The sequence below is a fragment of the Loxodonta africana genome, chromosome 24 (genome assembly GCF_030014295.1).
Source record: "Loxodonta africana isolate mLoxAfr1 chromosome 24, mLoxAfr1.hap2, whole genome shotgun sequence".
NCBI classification, from domain to species: domain Eukaryota; kingdom Metazoa; phylum Chordata; class Mammalia; order Proboscidea; family Elephantidae; genus Loxodonta; species Loxodonta africana.
Window position 1 is genome coordinate 32,102,954 of NC_087365.1, and position 20,434 is coordinate 32,123,387.

Consider the following 20,434-nt stretch of genomic DNA (forward strand, 5'->3'; position numbering starts at 1 on the left):
TTGGTACAAGCAGGCCTTTATGGCTACTATGTTGGTTGCCACTGTCTTTGTGTCTCAGGCTGGCTTTGCCTCACTGAGGCTGGGCTGGGGTGTGGCTGCCGCAAGTGAGGACCTGGTGGGGGAGGGGGGAGATGCTGCCTCCGGGCCTCAATGGTCAGCTGCTCGTGCAGGGTAGGGGCCATGAGTGAAGGCTCTGCAGGGGACGCTGTGCTCTGCCACCCACTCACTGTGTGCCTGGGTTTCCTCGTCTGAGCAGTAAGAATGGCATCTCTGTTGCTGGGAGACACTGAGCACAGAGGATGTGCCTTAGGAGAGGCTTGGACTGTGTGCACCTGGCCCTGCTTGCAGGGAGTGTTCACAAGGGCTCAAGTGCCAGCTGCATCCCCCAGGTCCACCCTCGGCCTCTTTGCCTGTTTTGCACCCCTAGAATATCCGTGTGTGGGACATGCAGGACTACGTGTGCCTCCAGTCCTTCTGCGGGAAGCTCTTTGCCCTGGGGAACTGCCCCATCACCAGTGCCTACTTCCACAAGGACGACACGCTCGTCTGCAGCACCTATTCAGTGAGTGTTGCCCCTGGAGGATGGTGGGTCATGGCCGCAGAGTATAGAGGTGGCTGCAGTGGCTGGGTTCTGATGTCTCATAGGGCCCCCAAGGGAGGGTGACATCTGCCTGTCCTAAGAATACTCTTCACTGCCATTGGGATGAAGCTGCTGGACTCCATTACCTGGCCCCTGACGCTCTCATCTCTTGTGATTTCCTGAAAGACTACGTGTAGGCCCCTTGCCTGTCACCCCTGTGCTGTGGCTGCTGCTCTCTGCCCATTTTCCTGCCTACATATGCTTCAGGCTGTCCTCCCAGAAGCCCACACTGGCCCCCAGGCTGAGTTAGGAGCCCCTCCTCCGTGCTTCCTTGGTCCTGTGACTTCCCTGGATCACCGCCCTTATTACTCTGTATTATCACCATTACATGACTGTCTTTCCTGCTAAATCGTGAACTCCAGGAGGCAGAGGCCACACCTGAGCAGCCTCTTCTAAAGAGAGAGCCTGGAGAAAAATGACATGATGACCCTCTGTGAGCTATGACTTAGCTGGTGTCCACGTGAAGACCACCCTGACCCTCATACGGTCTGCTGGAAGGCCGTCCTGGCAGCAGCACAGACACAGTCCTCGTGCACTTGGCTGGCTCTCCTGCAGATGACAGTTGTTGAGAAGTGGGGCTGGGGGTGGACTTCATCTCTTTACTGAGTGCCAGGCTGATGGCCAGCATTGCTTGAATTAAATCGGCCTTTGAAGTTTATTTTAGGTCATTAAACTTTATCAACCCCCTGCTCTTTGACAGAAGCTGAGAATATATTAGACACTGTCCCATCTCTCAAGGAATTTACAGGGTAGAAAAAGAACAGATAATTTTAGTAGAAAGTACTAAATGTTTTGATAGAGTTGTATGCTTTAGGGAACACAAAGAATCGTCAGCCTAGCCTGGGGTGGGGTGGTCAGGGAAGGCTTCCTGGAGGAGGAGAACACTTCACTGAGGCATTAAGCTTCTAAGAAGTCATAAAGTGAGAGGGACCTTGGGCTAGACTTGGACTTGGGGTTCTAGGAACACTATGGTTTGGGAGGCTCAACCCCAGGGAGTACAGTTAGGGAGTAGGGGTGAGGGGTGTCAGCAGGTCTATGTGCAGTCAGGACATCTTGATGTCTTGAGGTATTAGAAGTTTCTCCCTGGAGCTGGCCACTGAGGCAGAGACCTTCTCTGCCCAGCTGTCTGCCTTCCTTACCTGCAGATTGGAATCTTAAATGGGTACTTGGAGTCCCAGGGGCCTGAGAAAACAGGGGAGAAGACCACAACTCACAGATCCCCGCTGTGTGCTGTCCTCTACAGCAAGACCTTTAAACAGGTGAGTGGGCCAGGGCTCACCTCTGAGGCTGGCGGGAGTGCCGGGTGACACTGGGCACAACTGCCCTCGGCTGACTGCCGTAGGTTAATTCTAAACAGGGAGCCATCTTCAGAAGCCCTGTGAGATTGAACACTGGTAATGTGAGGTGCCCTGCGAGGTCCCAGTGTGGGTGCTGCTCCTAAGCACCGTCTTCCAGAGAAGCCATAGTTCGGCTTAGTCCATTGTGGGAAAGGAGGAGGGAGGCCGGGCAGCACCCTGGTCCTGAGTACAGATCTCTGAGTTGCGCAGGACAGCCAGGTACACAGAATTGTTCCCCAGGTGTGGGAACAGAAAGGGACTGCTAGGGCCTCGGCCTACTCCCATCAGGACCCTTTTTGTGGCCTGGGCTCTGGGCAGGGCAGCCTTTGGCCCCATGAGGCCGGAGTTACTTCTCTGGGCTTATCTCCCATTCTGGCTCCTGGCACCACCATCCCTCACTGCCTTGGAGCTCTTCAATGCTGTCAACAAGTTTAAAAAAAAATATTTTTCATAGCCTTTCTAGATGTTCTCAGCAGGAAGGCTGGTCTGGAATAGCAACAACAGCAGCAAAATGGGTCATTGGGTGGAGGGGCCATCTCAACATTCCCCTGCAAAGCTCTGCCTTGGGGGTAGCTCATTTCTTTTTTCTTTTTTTGGCCACAATGAATGACGCTGTAGTAAGCGTCTTTGCCAAATCAGGGATTACATTCTCTGGAGAGATTCTGATAAGTGCCATTTTGCAGTGAAAGGGGACTTTCACCAAATGGTTCCTTCTAAAAAAGCAGCGCAAGTTTGCACTGCCCATGATGCAGAGGAAGGCTTGTTTTCAAGAGTGACTTATCCTGCAGCAGGAGGGGAGGGGAGGGAGGGGAGACGCTGGAGGCCACCCTTGGAGAGGGGCTGCTATCCTCTCTGGGAGCCCCCAGTCGTATGTGCTCCCCCACAGGTGGTGAGTGGCAGCCTGAAGGGCATGGTGAGTGTGTGGGAGGTCATGACAGGCAGGAATATGATGGAGTTCTCTGTGGTGAATGCCCGTCACGTGGAGCTGACCGCCATGGCCCTGGACGAGTCCGAGCGGTGCCTGCTCACGGGGTTGCGTGATGGCACAATTAAGATGTGGAACTACAACAATGGCGAGTGCCTGCGGACCTTCCCCAAAACGGACCAGCTGGAGGTCAGTCTGATACGTCAGCAGGAGCCAGGGAGGGCCTCTTGAGCAGCAAAGCACAACTCCCATGGCCCTGGGATGCACTATCTTGTACCTTCCTGAAGGCCATGCAAGCATAGTTCTCAAAGAGTGCAGGCTCTGGAGTCAGACTGCCTGGCTGCAAACCTCCCTGAGCCTGTGTCCTCATGCACAGAATGAAGGTAGTGAGTAACGGTGCCTATACTTAGTAAGCTTTCCACAAAGCTTAGTTACTCTTACTCTTTAATTATATAACACTTCTTAACCCATGAGACTGGAATTTTGGATTGCCTGTCTACCCATATTCATCCCTATTTGGGAAATGCCTGACAGGGTTATGGGTGTGGCCTAGAGCAAAGCCAACCACCCCACTTTGGGACTTGACCTATTACCTTGACCTCTATGACACAGTTCTTTACTCAACTCACAAGGAGAACTTGACCAAGAAGCCAGGGATTGAGTAGTGGTCTGGATTCCTACCACTGAGTAGCCATTTGACTTTAGCCAGATCTGTTCCCCAGTTTTATCCTCTATAAAATGGACTTGGATACTTAGTCTAGCTGCCTCATCTAAGTACATCAGTGTCCATGAGATAATGGGATGGAAGAACCCTCTGAAAAATATACGATGGTATCAATTAGAGGAATTCTTATCATCATTGAGTATTCTGACTGCTTTCTTTCATCTTCAACAGATTAGTGGGATTATCCATATGAGCCAAGTGTTCTACGTGACAGGATGGAGTAAGAGAATCACTTTTATGAGGTAAGTAGGGTGTATGTTCTCTCTTTATTCCAGAGGGGTTCCTCTATCCCTAGCTTTCCTGGTGGCTGGAACTCCAAGCAGGGAATTAGTAGTGGGTAATGTCCATTGTGAACTGTAATGTCCATTGTTCCATCTGCTCATCCATTCATCATTCATTGAGGATAATAAGTTCAAGCTTTGTGCTAGATGCTGGGCATGGATATAAACAAGAATTACGGAGTCTCTGTCCTTCTGGATCTTAATAGTTCAGTGGGGAAGGCAGACACTAGTCAAATAAATTTCATTTATAATTACGAAGTATGTTGAGTGCTCTGGAAAAAAAAGTATAGGTTTCTATTGAGAAGGGAGGGGAACCTTGTTTTGTCTTGCGGGGGTGGTCAGAAAAGTGAAGGGTCTGCAGGGGGAGATCTTGGTGGAGCAGTGAAGGGATGTGACCAGCATTTCCAGGCAGAGGAGACAACATGTGCAAGGGCCCGTCCCCTTTAGGCCGTGGTTTCCCTTTCTTTAGACCTTAATCCTTACTCAGGCATCTCGGGTAGATTAAGGTTCATTACCTATAAGATTAGGTTATATAAAGGTCTTCAGACAGGGCCTTTATAGTAGGCATCTCGCAGGTGCTTAGTGAGGTCAGCAAGGCAGGGCTTCACCCCTGCTCTGACACCTAAGGGTATCCTCATCTGAGTCCAATCCCAGAATCCTGATGGCCTTGGTGATCCCCCCAGCAGACCATTAAAGGCTGAGCTCTCAGCCCTCCTGCCTCTGACCATGTGCACAGGTTCCATAAGACCAGGCCGGTGCTTGTGTGCCACCATTGGCAGACCTTCCACACGGAGGATGTCCTGAGCATGGCCAGGTACCAGAACCAGTTCCTCGGGACCTCCTCCTACAATGGGGACATCCTCTTCTGGAACGTCAACTGGTTCAAGCCCATCTTGAAGTTCAATGCCGCTGAGAGCCCTTTGCCTTTGCCACCCAAGAAGGTATGGTCAACAGGAGTATGTTCTCCTCTTACCTTTTTCTCAGCTGTGGGCCAGAATCACATAGAGCAGGGGGTAGAAAGAACCCCAGGAAATAGAAGAGATGGTGAGGGCTTTTTCTGGAGGGAGCTGGGGGTTCTATTCTATCTGAAGTTGGGAGGTGGGCACCAGCCCGAACTCTGTCCATGCGGAAAGTTTCCTTCTCCCTTTAAAAGAACACAGACTATTCCTTGTCCCTCATCAAGGCCTTCGACCACTGTGTTCCTGCTGAGCCCCTAGTGTTACAGGGAGACAGAATCTGGGCTAGCATTAGAGGGATATAGAGGACCCTGATATTTGCGAACCCTACCCTCATATATACCTGCTCTTCACTTATCGACTGTCTTGTTATCCAGCATTTACTACAATAGTAAAAAAAAATCTGCTATCCGACTATTTTGTGCATTAATGACATAAGTCTGGCAGTAACCCTTTCATGACCAGTGGGATAAACAGTGCCCACCTCATTTTTCACTTCTTGGGTCCAGAGGGATATATATGTCCCACATAATTAAAAAAAAAAAAATTATTGTGCTTTAAGTTTACAAATCAAGTCAGTCTCTCATACAAAAATTTATATACACCTTGCTATATACTCCTAGTTTCTCTCCCCCTAATGGGACAGCATACTCCTTCTCTCCACCCTCTATTTTCATGTCCATTCAGCCAGCTTCTGACCCCCCTCTGCCTTCTCAACTCCCCTCCAGACAGGAGCTGCCCACATAGTCTCATGTGTCTGCTTGATGCAAGAAGCTCACCCCTCACCAATATCATTTTCTATCTTATAGTCCAGTCCGATCCCTGCCTGAAGAGTTGGCTTTGGGAATGGTTCCTGTCTTGGGCTAACAGAAGGTCTGGGGACCATGATCTCCGGGGTCCTTCTAGTCTTAGACCATTAAGTCTGGTCTTCTTATGAGAATTTGAGGTTTGCATCCCACTGCTGTCCTGCACCCTCAGGGGTTCTCTGTTGTGTTACCTGTCATGGCAGTCATTGGTTGTAGCTGGGAACCATCTAGTTCTTCTGGTCTCAGGCTGATGTAGTCTCTGGTTTATTTGGCCCTTTCTGTCTCTTGGGCTCATAATTACCTTGTGTTTTTGGTGTTCTTCATCTTCCTTTGCTTCAGGTGGGTTGAGACCAATTGATGGCCCCACATAATATTTTGTGATCTGATGTGGTCATCTCCCATTTTTGCGTAATGCCAGTTTTTGCATAATGACCTGAGCTTTGGAACTTAACCATGTAGATAAGTGAAGAATGGGTGTAATTGAGTCCCTGGAGGAGACAGTACTTAGCATGCAGTAATGGCAGTAGGTGAGGGCAGGTTCAGTGGTAGTATTCTCACCTTCTATGTGGGACATCCGGGTTCAATTCCTGGCTTACACACCTCCTCACAGCAACCATCCACCTGTTAGTGGAGGCTTGCATGTTGTTATGATGCTGAACAAGTTTTAGCGGAGCTTCCAGCTAAGATGGACTAGGAAGAAAGGCCTGACGATCTATTTCTGAAAATCAGTGAAAACTATGGATCACAGCAGTCTCATCTGCAGCTGATCCTGGGGGTGGTGCAGGACTGGGCAGCATATCTTTCCATTGCGCACAGGGTTGCCATAAGTTGGAGACTGACTTGGTGGCAGCTAACAACAAAATACCCCCACGCATTTCTCGGTTTCTCATACTATGGGGGCTCGTGTGTTGCTGTGATGCTGGAAGCTATGCCACCGGTATTCAAATACCAGCAGGGTCACCCATGGTGGACAAGTTTCAGCTGAGCTTCCAGACTAAGACAGGCTAGGAAGAAGGACCTGGTGGCCTACTTCTGAAAAAAATTAGCCCGTGAAACCTTATGAATAGCAGTGGAACATTGTCTGATATAGCGCCAGAAGATGAGCCCCTCAGGTTGGAAGGCCCTCAAAATAGAACTGGGGAAGAGCTGCTTCCTCAAAGCAGAGTCGACCTTAATGATGTAGATGGAGCCAAGCTTTTGGGACCGTCATTTGCTGATGTGGCACAACTCAAAATGAGAAGAAACAGTTGTAAACATCCACTAATAATAGGAACGTGGACAGTAGAGGGTCAGCAAAAGAGAGGAAGACCCTCAACAAGATGAATTGACACAGTGGCTGCAGCAGTGGGCTCAAGCGTAACAATGATTGTGAGGATGGCACAGGACTGGGCAGTGTTTTGTTCTGTTGTACATAGGGTCACTATGAGTCAGAATCGACTCGACAACATCTAACAACAACAACAAAATAACAATGGTAGTAGATGTGAGTCCTTAGTGCTGTGCGGGCATGAGTGAGGAAGCAGATAACTCTGACAGGAAAGAGATTTTCTTGGGGGAGGCTGGAGGGCTTTAAGGAATTATTTTCTGTTTTTAGTTAGTAATAACAAGAACACCAATCACAACTAAAATATGTTGACTTCTTGCACACTGTCTGTCTGCTTTATGTGTACAATATGGTTAAGCCTCACAGCAACTCTGTGTGGTAGGTTCTATAATTATCATCATTTGAACAGATGAGGAAACTGAGGCAGAGAGAGGTTAAGTACCTTGCCTAAGGTCATACAACCAAGAAGTGGTAGGACCAGAATCCAAATCCAGGAAGTCCAATGTGTTAGTCCTGTCCTCTTTAGTAGATTACACCTTCCTAGAAGATGGTTCGGAGCCACGCTGGCACAATGGTTAAGCATTCAGCTGCTAACCAAGAGGTCAGCAGTTTGAATCCACCAGCAACTCCTTGGAAGCTCTATGCGGCAGTTTCTACTCTGTCCTATAGAATCACTGTGAGTCAGAATTGACTCAAGGGCAACAGGTTTAGAAGATGCTTCATTTCATTTTACCACTATTAACCATTATTGCTCACTGGGCTCATGGTAAAAACCCACCAAACCCATTGCCGTCGAGTTGATTCCTACTCATAGTGACCCTATAGGACAGAGTAGAACTGCCCCGTAGGGTTTCCAAGGCTGTAATCTTTATGGGGGCAGACTGCTACATCTTTCTACCGTAGAGCTGCTGGTGGGTTTGAACTGCCAACCTTTCAGTGTGGTCTCTGAATTACTGAATCTTAGCAGATTACAGCTGGAAGGGACCTTGGGGTCACCTCATCCAGTGGTTTTCCGACAGTGTTGGGTGGAGATGCTTGGTGGCTACTGTAAGGGTCAGGGGAGGTTCTGGTGGGTGGGGCTTCCCCCATACAAGCAGATCAGCTTTGATCTGTTTTACCCTTTGGAGCTTCCCTTAAGATAGAAAACAACCACCATGCATTTTACAGGTGAGGAGAGAGTTCTTCCCGGGAGCAGCACCCTGCCTGTGGGTACTTTAAGAAAGCCCAGTTTCTGGGAAGCAAGCCCTAGGATGGTTGGAAGGATCCATGATGTTGTCATTCTAACCATCCCAGACCAGGGAGGCCCCCAGTTCCCTCTGGGGCATTACAACACCTCAGGGGCTGCTTTCTCCCTGGTGCAGGTGCAGGGAACGGACGACTGCCCTTCTGAGAACTACAGGGCCAGCAAGCCCTGTGTGGAGCAGCAGCAGTGGGCATACAAGGCCTCCCCACAGCACATTGGCAGGACTGTGGGCAATGCCATCCTGCGGTGGAGCCTGACATCGGCCCCTCCGGCGATGAGACACTTGAGAGAAAAGCAGCATGATAGACACAGGCCCCCACAGGTGGGAGTGAGGGTCAGACCAGGTGGCCACCCTGGTCAAACATGTGTGTTTGTTTTCTTATTTGAATGTACTTTTTCCAGAGTGCCTTCAGGTCAGTCAACTCACTTATTTTGAGCACTACAGCCCCTGGCAGGGTACCTCCCTATTTTGGGCCCAACAGTGGTGACGGCAGCAGCTGCCACTGTACCTAACCTTCTCTGCTGCCTTGAGTCTGGGCATGGTGCCTTCCAAGAGCACCGCTGATACCAAGTCTGAAAGCTTGGGCAGAACCAGAAGGGAACACAACCCAGAGAACTTAAAATTGGATATTCGATCCTGTATTACTTTCTCCATCCTCAAGCTCAAATCATTTGGCTCTGGCCCTGCCCACCCAGGTGCAGAGAAGAGCTGCAGGGACCTGCCCACCTTCCCCCAACAAGCCTCACCTCCCTGGAGACTAGGCTCCAGTGGCCTGAGGCCCAGAAAAGGCAGGCTACTTTCCTCCTCCTCTGGAGTCCTCATTTCTGCCCCAGGATTAACCCTTCCAAGGGTGATTGAACTTGCATCCCAAGGGTGAGCAACCCTCTCCCTTCTCACAGGGGATGGCTTGGCCTCAGACCTTTGGCAACCCAATTCTGAGTACCCCTTGTCTGGGCTGTGGAGGAGCCAGATGGATTGTTTCTGCAATCGAAGCCTGATTCCCACGCCTGGGAGTTAAGGCTTGAATGAGAAAACTCTTACTTTCTCAAAACACAGTCATTGACAGGCATTGGGCCGTCTAGACCTAGATCCAGCATGACCCGCTAGGACATAATTCTGCTGTAACATGCACAGAATTTACATGACTGTAAAAAAAAAAAAAACACTTTTTCCACAAGACACTCATACCGTCTTAGTCTGAATCATCAGAGACATGTCATTGCATTCAAAGTCCTCTAGACATAATTTGGATGTACCGTAAATGATTACGCCAAGGCTGCCCAAGACTTCAGACACCAACTAAAAATTCAGGGGTCCCCAGAACACCCACACTTATACCCTGCTGGCTACAGATTTAGGGATTTCCACTACATCCCTGAGTTTGATAATTTGCTAGAATGACTTACAGAACTCAGGAAAGTGCTCTACTTATGATCACGGTTTTATCATATTAAGGATACAAAAGAAGAGATGCATAGGAAAGAGCTGAGAGGGTCCCAGTGTGGAACTTCTGTCTCCCTAAAGATGCATCACCCTTCTGTGCATCCCAGTCTGTCACCAAGCAGGAAGTTCACCTGCGCTTCAGTGTCCAGAGGTTTTTTTTTGGTGGGGGGTCTCATTATGTAGGCAATGATTGCCCATGTGGTTGAACTCAATCTCCAGTTTCTTCCCCCCGCTCTCCAAGAAGTTGGGCTTTTATCACATAGTGCATCTTCCTAGGATGGCCAGCCCCCACCCAAGAGTTACCTCATTAGTATAACTTGTCCGATGTCATAGGAGAACAAAACCAAACCACCCCAGTCACTCAGGAAATTTCAGGGTTTGGAGGTTACCTCTTAGGAACTAAGGACAATGACCAAATTTTGTGGGAATAGTAATTCTTCACCCCACAGGTATATATATACCCTTTTATCCCCACCTTTAACCAGGGTGGCCTCTTCTAGGACAAAGGAAGGATCTTCCTCAAAGGCAAACCCAAGGCTCTGCCCTAGATAGCAGAAGTGCTGGTAACCTGACATGGAGACTTTCCAGCATCCAAGCGTTTTCAGGCCCAGGATCCACTAGACACCAACTGTACTTTCCACAGGGTGATGCATCTGCCAACTAGGCTGCGGGGTAGCTCCCCTTTCACTGTCTGCTTCTGATTTCTGTTCCCCCTTGAGGTGGAGAGACACCTGATAATGACCTGGGCGGGGGGGTCCATTTTGCTTTCCAGAAACCTGTCAGTGCTGACAGCTCCAGGAAACCAAAAGTCTTTCATGATAAACAGCTATTTTCCGGAGAGACTGAAAAGAGAAAAACGGAACCCCGGAAGAAGATGGTACCTACCAATACATCTGTGGAGAAGGTTAGCCGTGTTCAGCCAGGGTCTGGGATGAGAGCCACGAGTGAGCAGTCAGGATGGGGCTGGGAAACACTGTGTCCTTGAGCCTGGGGGGGCCTGGGCTAGGTACCCAGCCTGACTCCCCCTAGAGACCCTGGAGGTGTGGTAGAGATGATGGTGCCCCTCAGAATTTGGGTCTCAGGTCTGCTGTGTCTGGGGCAGCCCCCTGAGAGTTGGGAGGGCAGGCGCTGTCTAGGGAGGTGAGCAGTGTCACCTCCTATTTGGTAGGTTGGGCTGGGAGGTAGGAGAGGTGGCATTTCTAGGATCCACAGCTAAAATGCCCTCTGTTACCATGTGGGGGTGGGGGGAAGTATTTTGTGTGACATGCAAGTGGGAATTGGTTTATACCTATCCTTCTGTCTTTCTCCTGTACTTGTCTTCTTTCTGACCCTGGATGCTGCTTACTGTAATACTTACTCTCCCTCCTGAAAATATAGTTTTGTTAGGTGGCAGGGCTGCCCCAATACCTAGCTCCAGGGAATTGGGACTGTGTCCTGTGGTGGTGGGGTAGAAAGCCTGAAGTGGCTGGATATTTTCTCGTCCAGTTTCTGAGTGTTTTTTCCTCTGTTTAATTAAAAGAAACCTTAAAAAATTTAAAAGTAATACATACTAAATGATGAAAAAGAATAAAAGTGTATAAGACAAAAAATAAGTCCTCCACATTTCATTCCACCCCGCCGCTCCCCACAGTCCAACAGTAGCTACTGCCGAGACTAGCTTTAGCCTTTTGTATTTTTTTTAGACCTGTGATATAAAATTATGTGATGTTGTGCCATTCGCTTTTATTATTTTTTTTAACTTAATAATATATCATAGATTAAGTTACTGGTGTTTTGTACCAATAATTTAGATTTATCTATTCTTTGGTAAGTTATTATATACTTCTTACTAATTGCATGCCAGTACCGGTTGCTGTCAAGTCTATACCGACTCATGGTGATCCTTTGTATGTCAGAGTAGGACTTGCTCCATAGGGTTGTCTATGGCTGCTTCTCAGAAATAGATGGCCAAGCTTTTCTTCTGAGGTGATTCTAGGTGGACTCAAACCTCCAACCTTTCAGTTAGCAGCCCAGCATATTAACTGCTTGTGTTACCCAGGGCCTCTAACAACTGCATTTAAAAAAACCAACCCCGTTGCCATCAAGTTGATTCTGACTCATAGCGACCCAATAGGACAGAGTAGAACTGCCCCATAGGGTTTGCAAGGAGTAGCTGGTGGATTTGAACTGCTGACCTTTTGGTTAGCAGCTGAGCTCTTAACCACTGCGCGCCACCATAGCACCCCATAATTTGGATGTCAGAAATGATTAAGCCAATCTCATATTGACAGGCGTGTAGTTGTGTTCCAATCTGCATTGTACAGCCTTGTACATACATTTTTAAGTACTTGTGTGAATAGATTGAAAGACTGGTTCTGGAAGGCAGAGTTGCCAGCAGACCCCATCCCTTTAAATTCACGAATCTGATGTTACTTTACTGGCTTGGGAAGCAGAGGTAGCAGGTTGGATGGTGCGGTGTGGAGTGGAGGTGGGTGTTTGTGCTGCACCACGTGATGTGCTTCCGGAAAAGTCCCAGATGTGGCGCAGGGAGAGCTAGTCCAGTCTAGGCAGCTGGGGACCCAGGGTGACCGTCTTGTACATCCCTGTAATCACAAGCAAGAATTTCAACTGCTCTGACTGACCATGTGTACCAAACATTATTCATCTGCCTCCAGTCTTCCTGGTGGCTCTGCTTTCACGCCCATCCCTCTTCCTGAAGTGGCTTCTTGGGCTTAGAGAGGACATTCATTTACATTTCCTGAAACTGGAGCCAGGAAATGGTGTTTTCTTCCAGTCTTCTCCACTGTAAAGTTAAGTATTTTACCCTTGAGAGATGGGGCTAAATGACAAAGTGCGCGGTTATTCCCATTTATCCCCCAGTAACTGACCCACTGAACAACGAATAAAAACAAACACAGACTGAGATCTCAGAACTCTGGATGGCAGCTGAGGTGTGGGAGAGTCGAGATGAGTCTAGAAACGGGAGAGAAGGAGTGGGGGTGACACAGAAGCTGGGAGAATCTACCTGCTAGAATCTGGAGCACTTTCTCACTATGGCCATTTTGGAATGAGGTCAGGCAACACCCTGAAAAAAGAACATAGAATGGGAGCTAAACTGAGGAAGCTGTAGCCCTATTTTTAAGGCTATGCAGATAGGCTGGGGGAGTTCATGAGCCATGCATTCGGGAGGAGTGAAGGGAGATCATGGTGCTGAGAGAGAATGCTGTTGAATTTTACCGACATGAGCTGGACAGGCAGTAGGACCAGGAGGAGCTGAAAAGGCACCTATAGATGCATACTTCAGACAGGCAGCATGGAGAGAAATGGCTGTCTCTGTGCTCACAGTGAGATACCATGGGAAAGCATGTTCAGGGGTGCCCATAAGGGAAGGGCATAGAGTGCTCCCCACTTTTGCCATGGGAAAGCCAAACACTACTGCTTACATTAGTGTCTGCGGCGAGTGAAAATCCCCCACGCACGCATATTGAACTCCAGAGGCCAAGCACCCAGAACTCACGAATCAGTGCTACAAAAACCCCTAAGGATAAGACTGCCCTCTAGTGGTTCTTAAGAGAACATACCCAAAAAACCCAGTGCTGTCGACATAAGAGAACATATAGCAGAGCTAAATCAACCAAGCATGATCAGGAAATTCACCACAAAAATCAGAAAACAGAATTTAAACTATTAAAAAAAAAAAAAAGATATCAAAATGGCCCAAGTTCAACAAAAAATAGTAAAACACAAAATCACAAGAGACGAAGGACCCATCAAAAGGAGAACCTGAAAAAGAGGAAATTTCTCCTATGAAGGGCAGATTAATGCAAAAAATAGAAAACAAGAGACGAAGGACCCATCAAAAGGAGAACCTGAAAAAGAGGAAATTTCTCCTATGAAGGGCAGATTAATGCAAAAAATAGAAAAATTTCAGACAGTGGTGCTAAATATGTTTACAGAAAACAGAAAGTACACAGAAAACAAAATAACGGGCATCAGAAAACAAATGGAGGAACAAAATTAGAGGCTCGCCAAGGAAATTGAAAACATCAAAAAACCCAAACGGAACTGCTAGAACTGAAGAATATAAAACAACTGAATTAGAAAAAGCAAGAGAGAAACACTCAACAATAGAGTCTACCAGGCAGAAGTTATAATAAGTGAACTAGAAGACAGAATAACTGAATTTATCAAGTCTCAAGAAAAACAAGAGGAAGGAACAAAGTGAACAAATCCAAATGGAAATACTGGATTCAATTAAGAAATCTAACATTAGAATTATTGAAATTACAAAGCACCGTGATAACAATAAAGGCACAGATAGAATTTTCCAAGAGGTAATCAGAGAGAATTTCCCACACCTGAACAGAGAATCAAGCCTGCAAATGCGGGAAGCTACATGGACCCCAATTAGAAGAAATACAAAAAGATCAACTCCGTGCCACATCCTAATAAAATTCCCAAAAACCAAAGACGAGAGAATTTTGAAACCAGCAAGAAAAAAAATATATATATATAACATATACCAAGTGTCTTCCATAAGAATCAATGTGGATTTCTCCCTGAAACTCTAGAGGCCAGGTGACAGTAGAGCAACATATGTAAAATATTGAGCCAAAATAATTGCCAACCAAGAATTCTTTACCTAGCAAAGTTGTCATTCAAAAACAAGGGAGAAATCAAGATATTCCCAAATAAACAGAAGGTTTGGGAATTTGCCATTACCTGACTGGCTCTTCAAGTATTATTCAAAGGAGTTCTCCAAATGGAAAGGCAAGAACCTTAAAGAAATACTCAATTCTATACATGGGGGGAAAAATAAGAGCTGGGAGAGATCTCCAAAAAATGGTACAACTCGAGCAGTCGTAAGGACCAACAAGTACAACATATTTTCAGGGAATAAACTCAATAATATTATCCTGCATACTGTACAACATCAAGTCTGTGAGAAATAAGTAGAAAGCAAACCTAAGAGATCTAGGATGTTCAGTGATGTTAACGGAGACTCACTGTTATAGATTGAATTGTGTCCCCCCAAAAATGTGTATCAATTTGGCTAAGCCATGATTCCCAGTATTGAGTGATTGTCCACCATTTGGTTATCTGATGTGATTTTCCTGGGAGCATTTGATATCTTTGTGCAGCTGCTTGACCCCCTGCCTTCCTCCCTCCCACTTTTTTTTTTTTTTTAACTTAGCGATATATTGTGAACAACTTTTTCTCTCAGGGTGCTCAGACCGATCTATCCCATTCTTTTTAATAGCTTCACATGAGGCCTCCTCTAGGTTTTTTGGTGATTCTTTCTGTGTATTTGGGTTCTGTGGGTGATTCTAACTTCTTCATACTTGTGTAAAGTGGGGAAATGCTTGCCCTTTGTCATTGGTTTAGGGGCTCCTGGTTTTGTGACCCTGGCACTGGGCCAACCAAAAGCAGGTTGAGCATCTTATTTTGGACCTCTGTGAAATAAGGGTAATTGAGAATTTTTTTTTTTTGGCGGCATGTTTCAGGGACATATAAGCCCCTACACTGTAAAGTACTGAGTTAGCAGCAGTCAGGGAGGCTTCCAATTTCTTCTTCCTGGCCTGGCTTCTCCACAACCTGGCTATACTCTCAGCCTCATGCAGGGCCTAGCACACAACTCTTTTCTCAGGCTGACCACAGAGACCAACTTCCCATGTGGCCTCCCAGGACCACAGGGGTGACACACATAGGGTAAAAAGTGAGCAGAGGTGAGAACTGGCAAAGGACTTGATCAAAACAAGACTTAAATGAGAATTTGGTTAAAATGCTTTCTTGTCTTATTGGCTGGAAAATATGGACATTTTGCTACAGATAGCTATGAAGGAAATGAGTTTGTCCTCCAGATCACTTTGAGTTGAGTAAAAGGTCTTAAAAAAATATTATTTGAGACTTACGGCAAATTAAATTTGTATGTGCTCTTTTATTTATTCAAGAAACATTTATTTATCACCTACTATATGTCAGAAGGAAACCTTGGTGGTGTAGTGGTTAAGTGCCACGGCTGCTAACCAAAAGGTCGAAGTTTGAATCCACCAGGTGCTTCTTGGAAACCATATGGGGCAGTTCTACTCTGTCCTAATAGGGTTGCTACGAGTCGGAATCAACTTGATGGCAATGGGTTTGGTTTTATTTTTTTTCGTTTGTCAGAAAAAAAAGTCCCTTGGTAGCGCAATCGGTATGCCATGAGCTGCTAATCTAAAGGTTGGCGAGTTGAGCTCACCCATTGGTGCCATGGGAGAAAGGCCTGGCAACCTGCTTCTGTAAAGATTATAGCCAAGAGAACCCTATGGGGCAGTTTTACTCTAACACATGGTGTCATGAGTCAGAATTGACTCGACGGCCACAGGCATGGGTTTGGTTTACTATGTGTCAGGCACTATTCAAGTTGCTGAGGATAAGCAGCGAATGAAAAATCACATAAATCTCTGCCATTAAGGAGCTTGTATTCCAGCAAAATATTGCTCCTCACCAGCTAGTTCGGAAGGGTGGCGTCACCGTCACCATCTTACTGGGTATCAAGGAGATTGAGGATCAGATGAGTGTGGTGGCTTACTCTGGGTCCCTTAGAGTGTTACAGCAGCTGGGCTGAGCCTCTCACAGCCCTACTGAGCTGGGCCTCTCTTGCACAGATCCTCTTCCTGCAAACCAGACCTCGCCTGCCACACACGGCTGCCCTGCTGAGCAGCTGCATTGATGGCTACATCTACGCCTGGTCCGTTCATGGGAATGGAGGCCTGCTGGGGAAGTTCCCTGTGGATTTCCAAGACACAGGAGATGTGGTTGTGGGCGCCATGGCCACTGACGAACATGACTGGATTCTTGTCACGGGGGATTGCAGAGGACGCATTAAGGTGAGGAAGAACCGGCACCAAGATTGAGGGGCTGGTGTAGTCAAGCTTCCGGCCACCCCTTTGTGACATGTGGCCCTTGCCTAGCCTCTCTTCCTCTGGGCACTGGTTTCATTTGTGAAACAGTGGGGAGTAGGGCGGATCACCTTGGAAGCTCTCTCATGCTCTGGTGTGCTCAGCGAAATGAGCAAGAAGCTGCTTTGTTTTTGTTTTTGGCTGGCTTGAAAGACTCATCCAAAAAGCCTTCCTAGTGAATACCATGCTCCGTTGTTCTCTGCTTACAAGTCCCTCATCCCCAGCCACGCATCCAATCTGTGATCAGCTATCTCAGGAACTGATTTTGTGCTTTGTGATGAGACACGAGGCAGAAGCATCTTGTTCTTGGGCCAGCTACACCTTTTCTGCCTGCTAACTCAGAAATGGTCTCTAAGACCCCTCTGTCTCCGAGAGTCTGCGTGTCTCAGAGGGATGAGTAAGATCCATCCCCAAGGTGAAGAGGAGTGGTCTGGGAGGAGCATATAGCATGAGTTGGGGTTGGGGTTGGGGTCAAGATTGAGAGGTGCTGGACCACTAACCCATATTTTGTACCTAGATCTGGGACATCAAAGATTACTGCATATCCACTGACCCTCGGCTGTCCCGAAGCAGTGGGGGAAAGGCTGTCTCTGAAACAGAGAACAAATTCCAGCTCTTAATTCCTAAGCAGTTCTGGGTCAGCCCCTCCAAATACGTGTCCTTGGAGGAGAAGCAGGTAGGAAGATTACTGGAGGCCTGCTCCCCAACTGGGAACCATGGTTCTCGTGCTGAGATTCTAAGTCTTGCACGTTTCCTGTTCAAGGTTGTCTGGCTGATGTGGAAAAGTCTCTGTTAACCAGAAGTCTCCATTAACCAGTAAAACACAAGTATATACATACCAAACATACCCTTATGCACATACAAGCATACACATGTACATGTACACACACCCACCCCTTCCAAGGGCTTTGACCTTTGCAACAGAATCATGCATTCTTTGTAAAAATAATTCAAATTGTAATGTATTTTCTTGCAGAAAAAGCTCCTAATATTTCCCTGATGATAACGAAGTTGAGCACCTTTTCATTAGTCATCAGGAGAAATGCACATTACAACCAAAATGTGATACCTCTACACCCCCATCAGAAAGGCTAAAACTAAAAAGGCAGGCAACGGCGAAAGCTGGAAAGCATATAGATCAACTGGAACTCGTACACTTCTGGTGGGAGTGTGAATTGGCATAATCACTTTGAAGAACTCTTTTGCAGCAGCTTACCCTACGACCTAGCAATTCCACTCCTAGGTTGATCCCCAGAGAAATTTGTGCACTAAAAGATACAAATAAGAACGTTCATAGAATTACTATTCCTGGCAGCTGCACAGTAGAAACAATTCCAATGCCCATCAGCAATAGACTGGAGAAATAAACTGTGGCATGTCCACATGACAGACTAATACCCCCCAATGGAAATGAATGAGCTCTACAACTACTCAGTGTAACACGGGCAATTCTTCAAACAATTTAAGCAAAAAAAGGCCAGCCACAAAAGAGTATGTATTATATGTTTTACGATTCCATTTATATAAAGTACAAAAACAAACAAAACAGATCTATACTGTGAGAAGTGGCGGTGGGAGTAGAGTGACAGCAGTGGGCCAGGAGGAGGACACCTGGAGGCAGACGTTGTTCTGTTTCACCATCTGGGTGCCGATCATATAGTCACGTTCAATCTGTAGACATTTATTCAGTGGCACATTTATGATACGTGCGCTTCTCTGTATATCTATTACACATCAATGGAAGTTTAAAAATATCAAGCAATATAAAAAGGCTTACACCGAGGAGCCTTATTTCTATTCCTGTCACCTCAAAAACCAGTTCTTTTTATTCCTTGAAGTAACAGTTCTGTTGATTTTTGGTTATTTTTCCAGTATTTGTCCGAACATAAACGTGTTTTTTTTTTTTAAACGTGTATTTTCCGTGTATTTTTACATGAAGGTAGCATAGCATATACACGGATACTCACTTTGCTTTCCCTCATCATATGTCTTGGAGATCTTTGTATATCAGAAGATTGTTTTTTACGGCTGTTGGATGTTTTCAAGGTTCACCCGTGTCATAGCATGTATCAGAATTGCATTTCTCTTTATGGTTAAGTGATATTCTATAGTGCGACGCACCGCATTTATCCATTCATCTGTTGATGGATATTTGGGCTGTTTCCACCTTTTGGATATTGTGAATACGTTGCAGTGAAGAGTGGTGTACAAGTGTCTGAGTTCCTGCTTGAAAGTCTTTTGGGTGTATACCTAGGAGTGGAATTGTTAGGTCACATGGTAATTCTATGTTTAACTTTTTGAGGAGCCCCAAATTGTTTTCCCCAGCAACTGCACCGTTTTACATTCCCACCAGTAACGTATAAGGGTTTCAGTTTCTCCACATCCTCATTAACACTTGTTATTTTCTGATAATAACCATCCTCTTAGGGGTGAAGTGGTATCTCATTGTGGTTTTGATTTGCAATTTCCTAATGACTAATGAAGGAGCCTTGGGGGCACAGTGGTTAAACACTCAGCTGCTAACTGAAAGGTCAGCGGTTTGAACTCACCAGCGCTCCATGGGAGGAAAAACCCAAACCTACTGCCGTTGAGTCCAATTCAGAGTAGAACTGCCCCATAGAGTTCCCAAGGAACACCTGGTGGATTTGAACTGCTGACCTCTTGGTTAGCAGCCATAGCACTTAACCACTACGCCACCAGGGTTTCCTGGTTTTCCATGGGAGAAAAGACATGACAGTCTTCTCCCATAGAGATTACAGCCCAGGAAACCCTGCAGGGCAAGTTCTACTCCATCCTATAGGGTTGCTCTGAGATGCAGTTGACTCTACAGCACAGAACAATGACTAATGGGATTCACTGTGTAGTGCAGATAGATGGTTAACATGCTTGCTGCTAAATGAAAGGTTGGTGGTATACGTTCACCCAGAGGTACCTCAGAAGAAGGGCCTGGTGATCTATTTCTGAAAAATCGATCATTGAAAACGTTATGGATCACACTTCTGCTCTGCCGCACGTGGGGTCGCCATGAGCAGGAATCAGCTCTATGGCAACTGTTTTTTTTCGACTGTGCTTTAGGTGAAAGTTTACAGCACAAATTAGTTCCTCATTCAAAGATTTATACACAAATTGTTTTGTGACATTGGTTGCATCCCTGCAACGTGTCAGTACTCTTCACTTTTCTCCCCCGTTTCTTTTTTGAATGACTGATGATGAATATTCAAGTGCTCATTGCCCTTCTTCTTTGGAGAAATGTCTATTCAAGTCTTTTGACCATTTTTAAATTCAGTTGTACGCGTCCTTTATATATTCAGATATTAAACCCTCATCAGACATATGGTTCTCAAGTATTTTCCCTGATTTTGTTGGTTGTCTTTTCATTTTCTTGATAAAGAAATCTTGGATCACAAATGTTTATTATTTTGATCAAGTTTATTTTCTGCTTTGCTGCTTGTGTTTTCGGTGTATATCTAAGACTCTATCATCAAAAACAAGGTCTTGAAGTTTTACCCCTATGTTTTCTCTTAAGAGTTTTATGGTTTTCTTATATTTAGGTCATTGATGCATTTTGAATTAATTTTCATATACAGTGTGAGGTATGGGTCCAGCTTCATTCTTTTGCATGTGAAGATACAATTGTCCCACCATTATTTGTTGAAAAGACTATTCTTTCCCCATTCAATAGACTTGGCGCCCTTGTCAAAAATCAATTGACCATAGATGTATGGATGTGGTAACCATCTTTTGTAAGTGATGTATAATTATTTTAAAAATATGTGAAGATAGTAACCCATTGTCTGTCATATGTAGTTCAAACATTTCCCAATGTCATTTGCC

The 20,434-nt window shown here is 46.2% G+C and overlaps 1 protein-coding gene across 1 annotated transcript in view; it reads left to right on the forward strand.

Moving 5' to 3' along the window:
• The window catches only part of EFCAB8 (EF-hand calcium binding domain 8), a 94,465-nt gene that overhangs the window by 45,542 nt on the left and 28,489 nt on the right, over window positions 1-20,434 (forward strand). Inside the window, exons 13-21 of the mRNA XM_064276422.1 lie at window positions 428-562; window positions 1,786-1,899; window positions 2,864-3,091; window positions 3,798-3,868; window positions 4,644-4,848; window positions 8,355-8,558; window positions 10,453-10,584; window positions 16,307-16,528; window positions 17,118-17,276. Of these exons, the coding sequence (XP_064132492.1) occupies window positions 428-562; window positions 1,786-1,899; window positions 2,864-3,091; window positions 3,798-3,868; window positions 4,644-4,848; window positions 8,355-8,558; window positions 10,453-10,584; window positions 16,307-16,528; window positions 17,118-17,276 (1,470 nt within the window). The remainder of the gene's footprint in view (window positions 1-427; window positions 563-1,785; window positions 1,900-2,863; window positions 3,092-3,797; window positions 3,869-4,643; window positions 4,849-8,354; window positions 8,559-10,452; window positions 10,585-16,306; window positions 16,529-17,117; window positions 17,277-20,434) is intronic.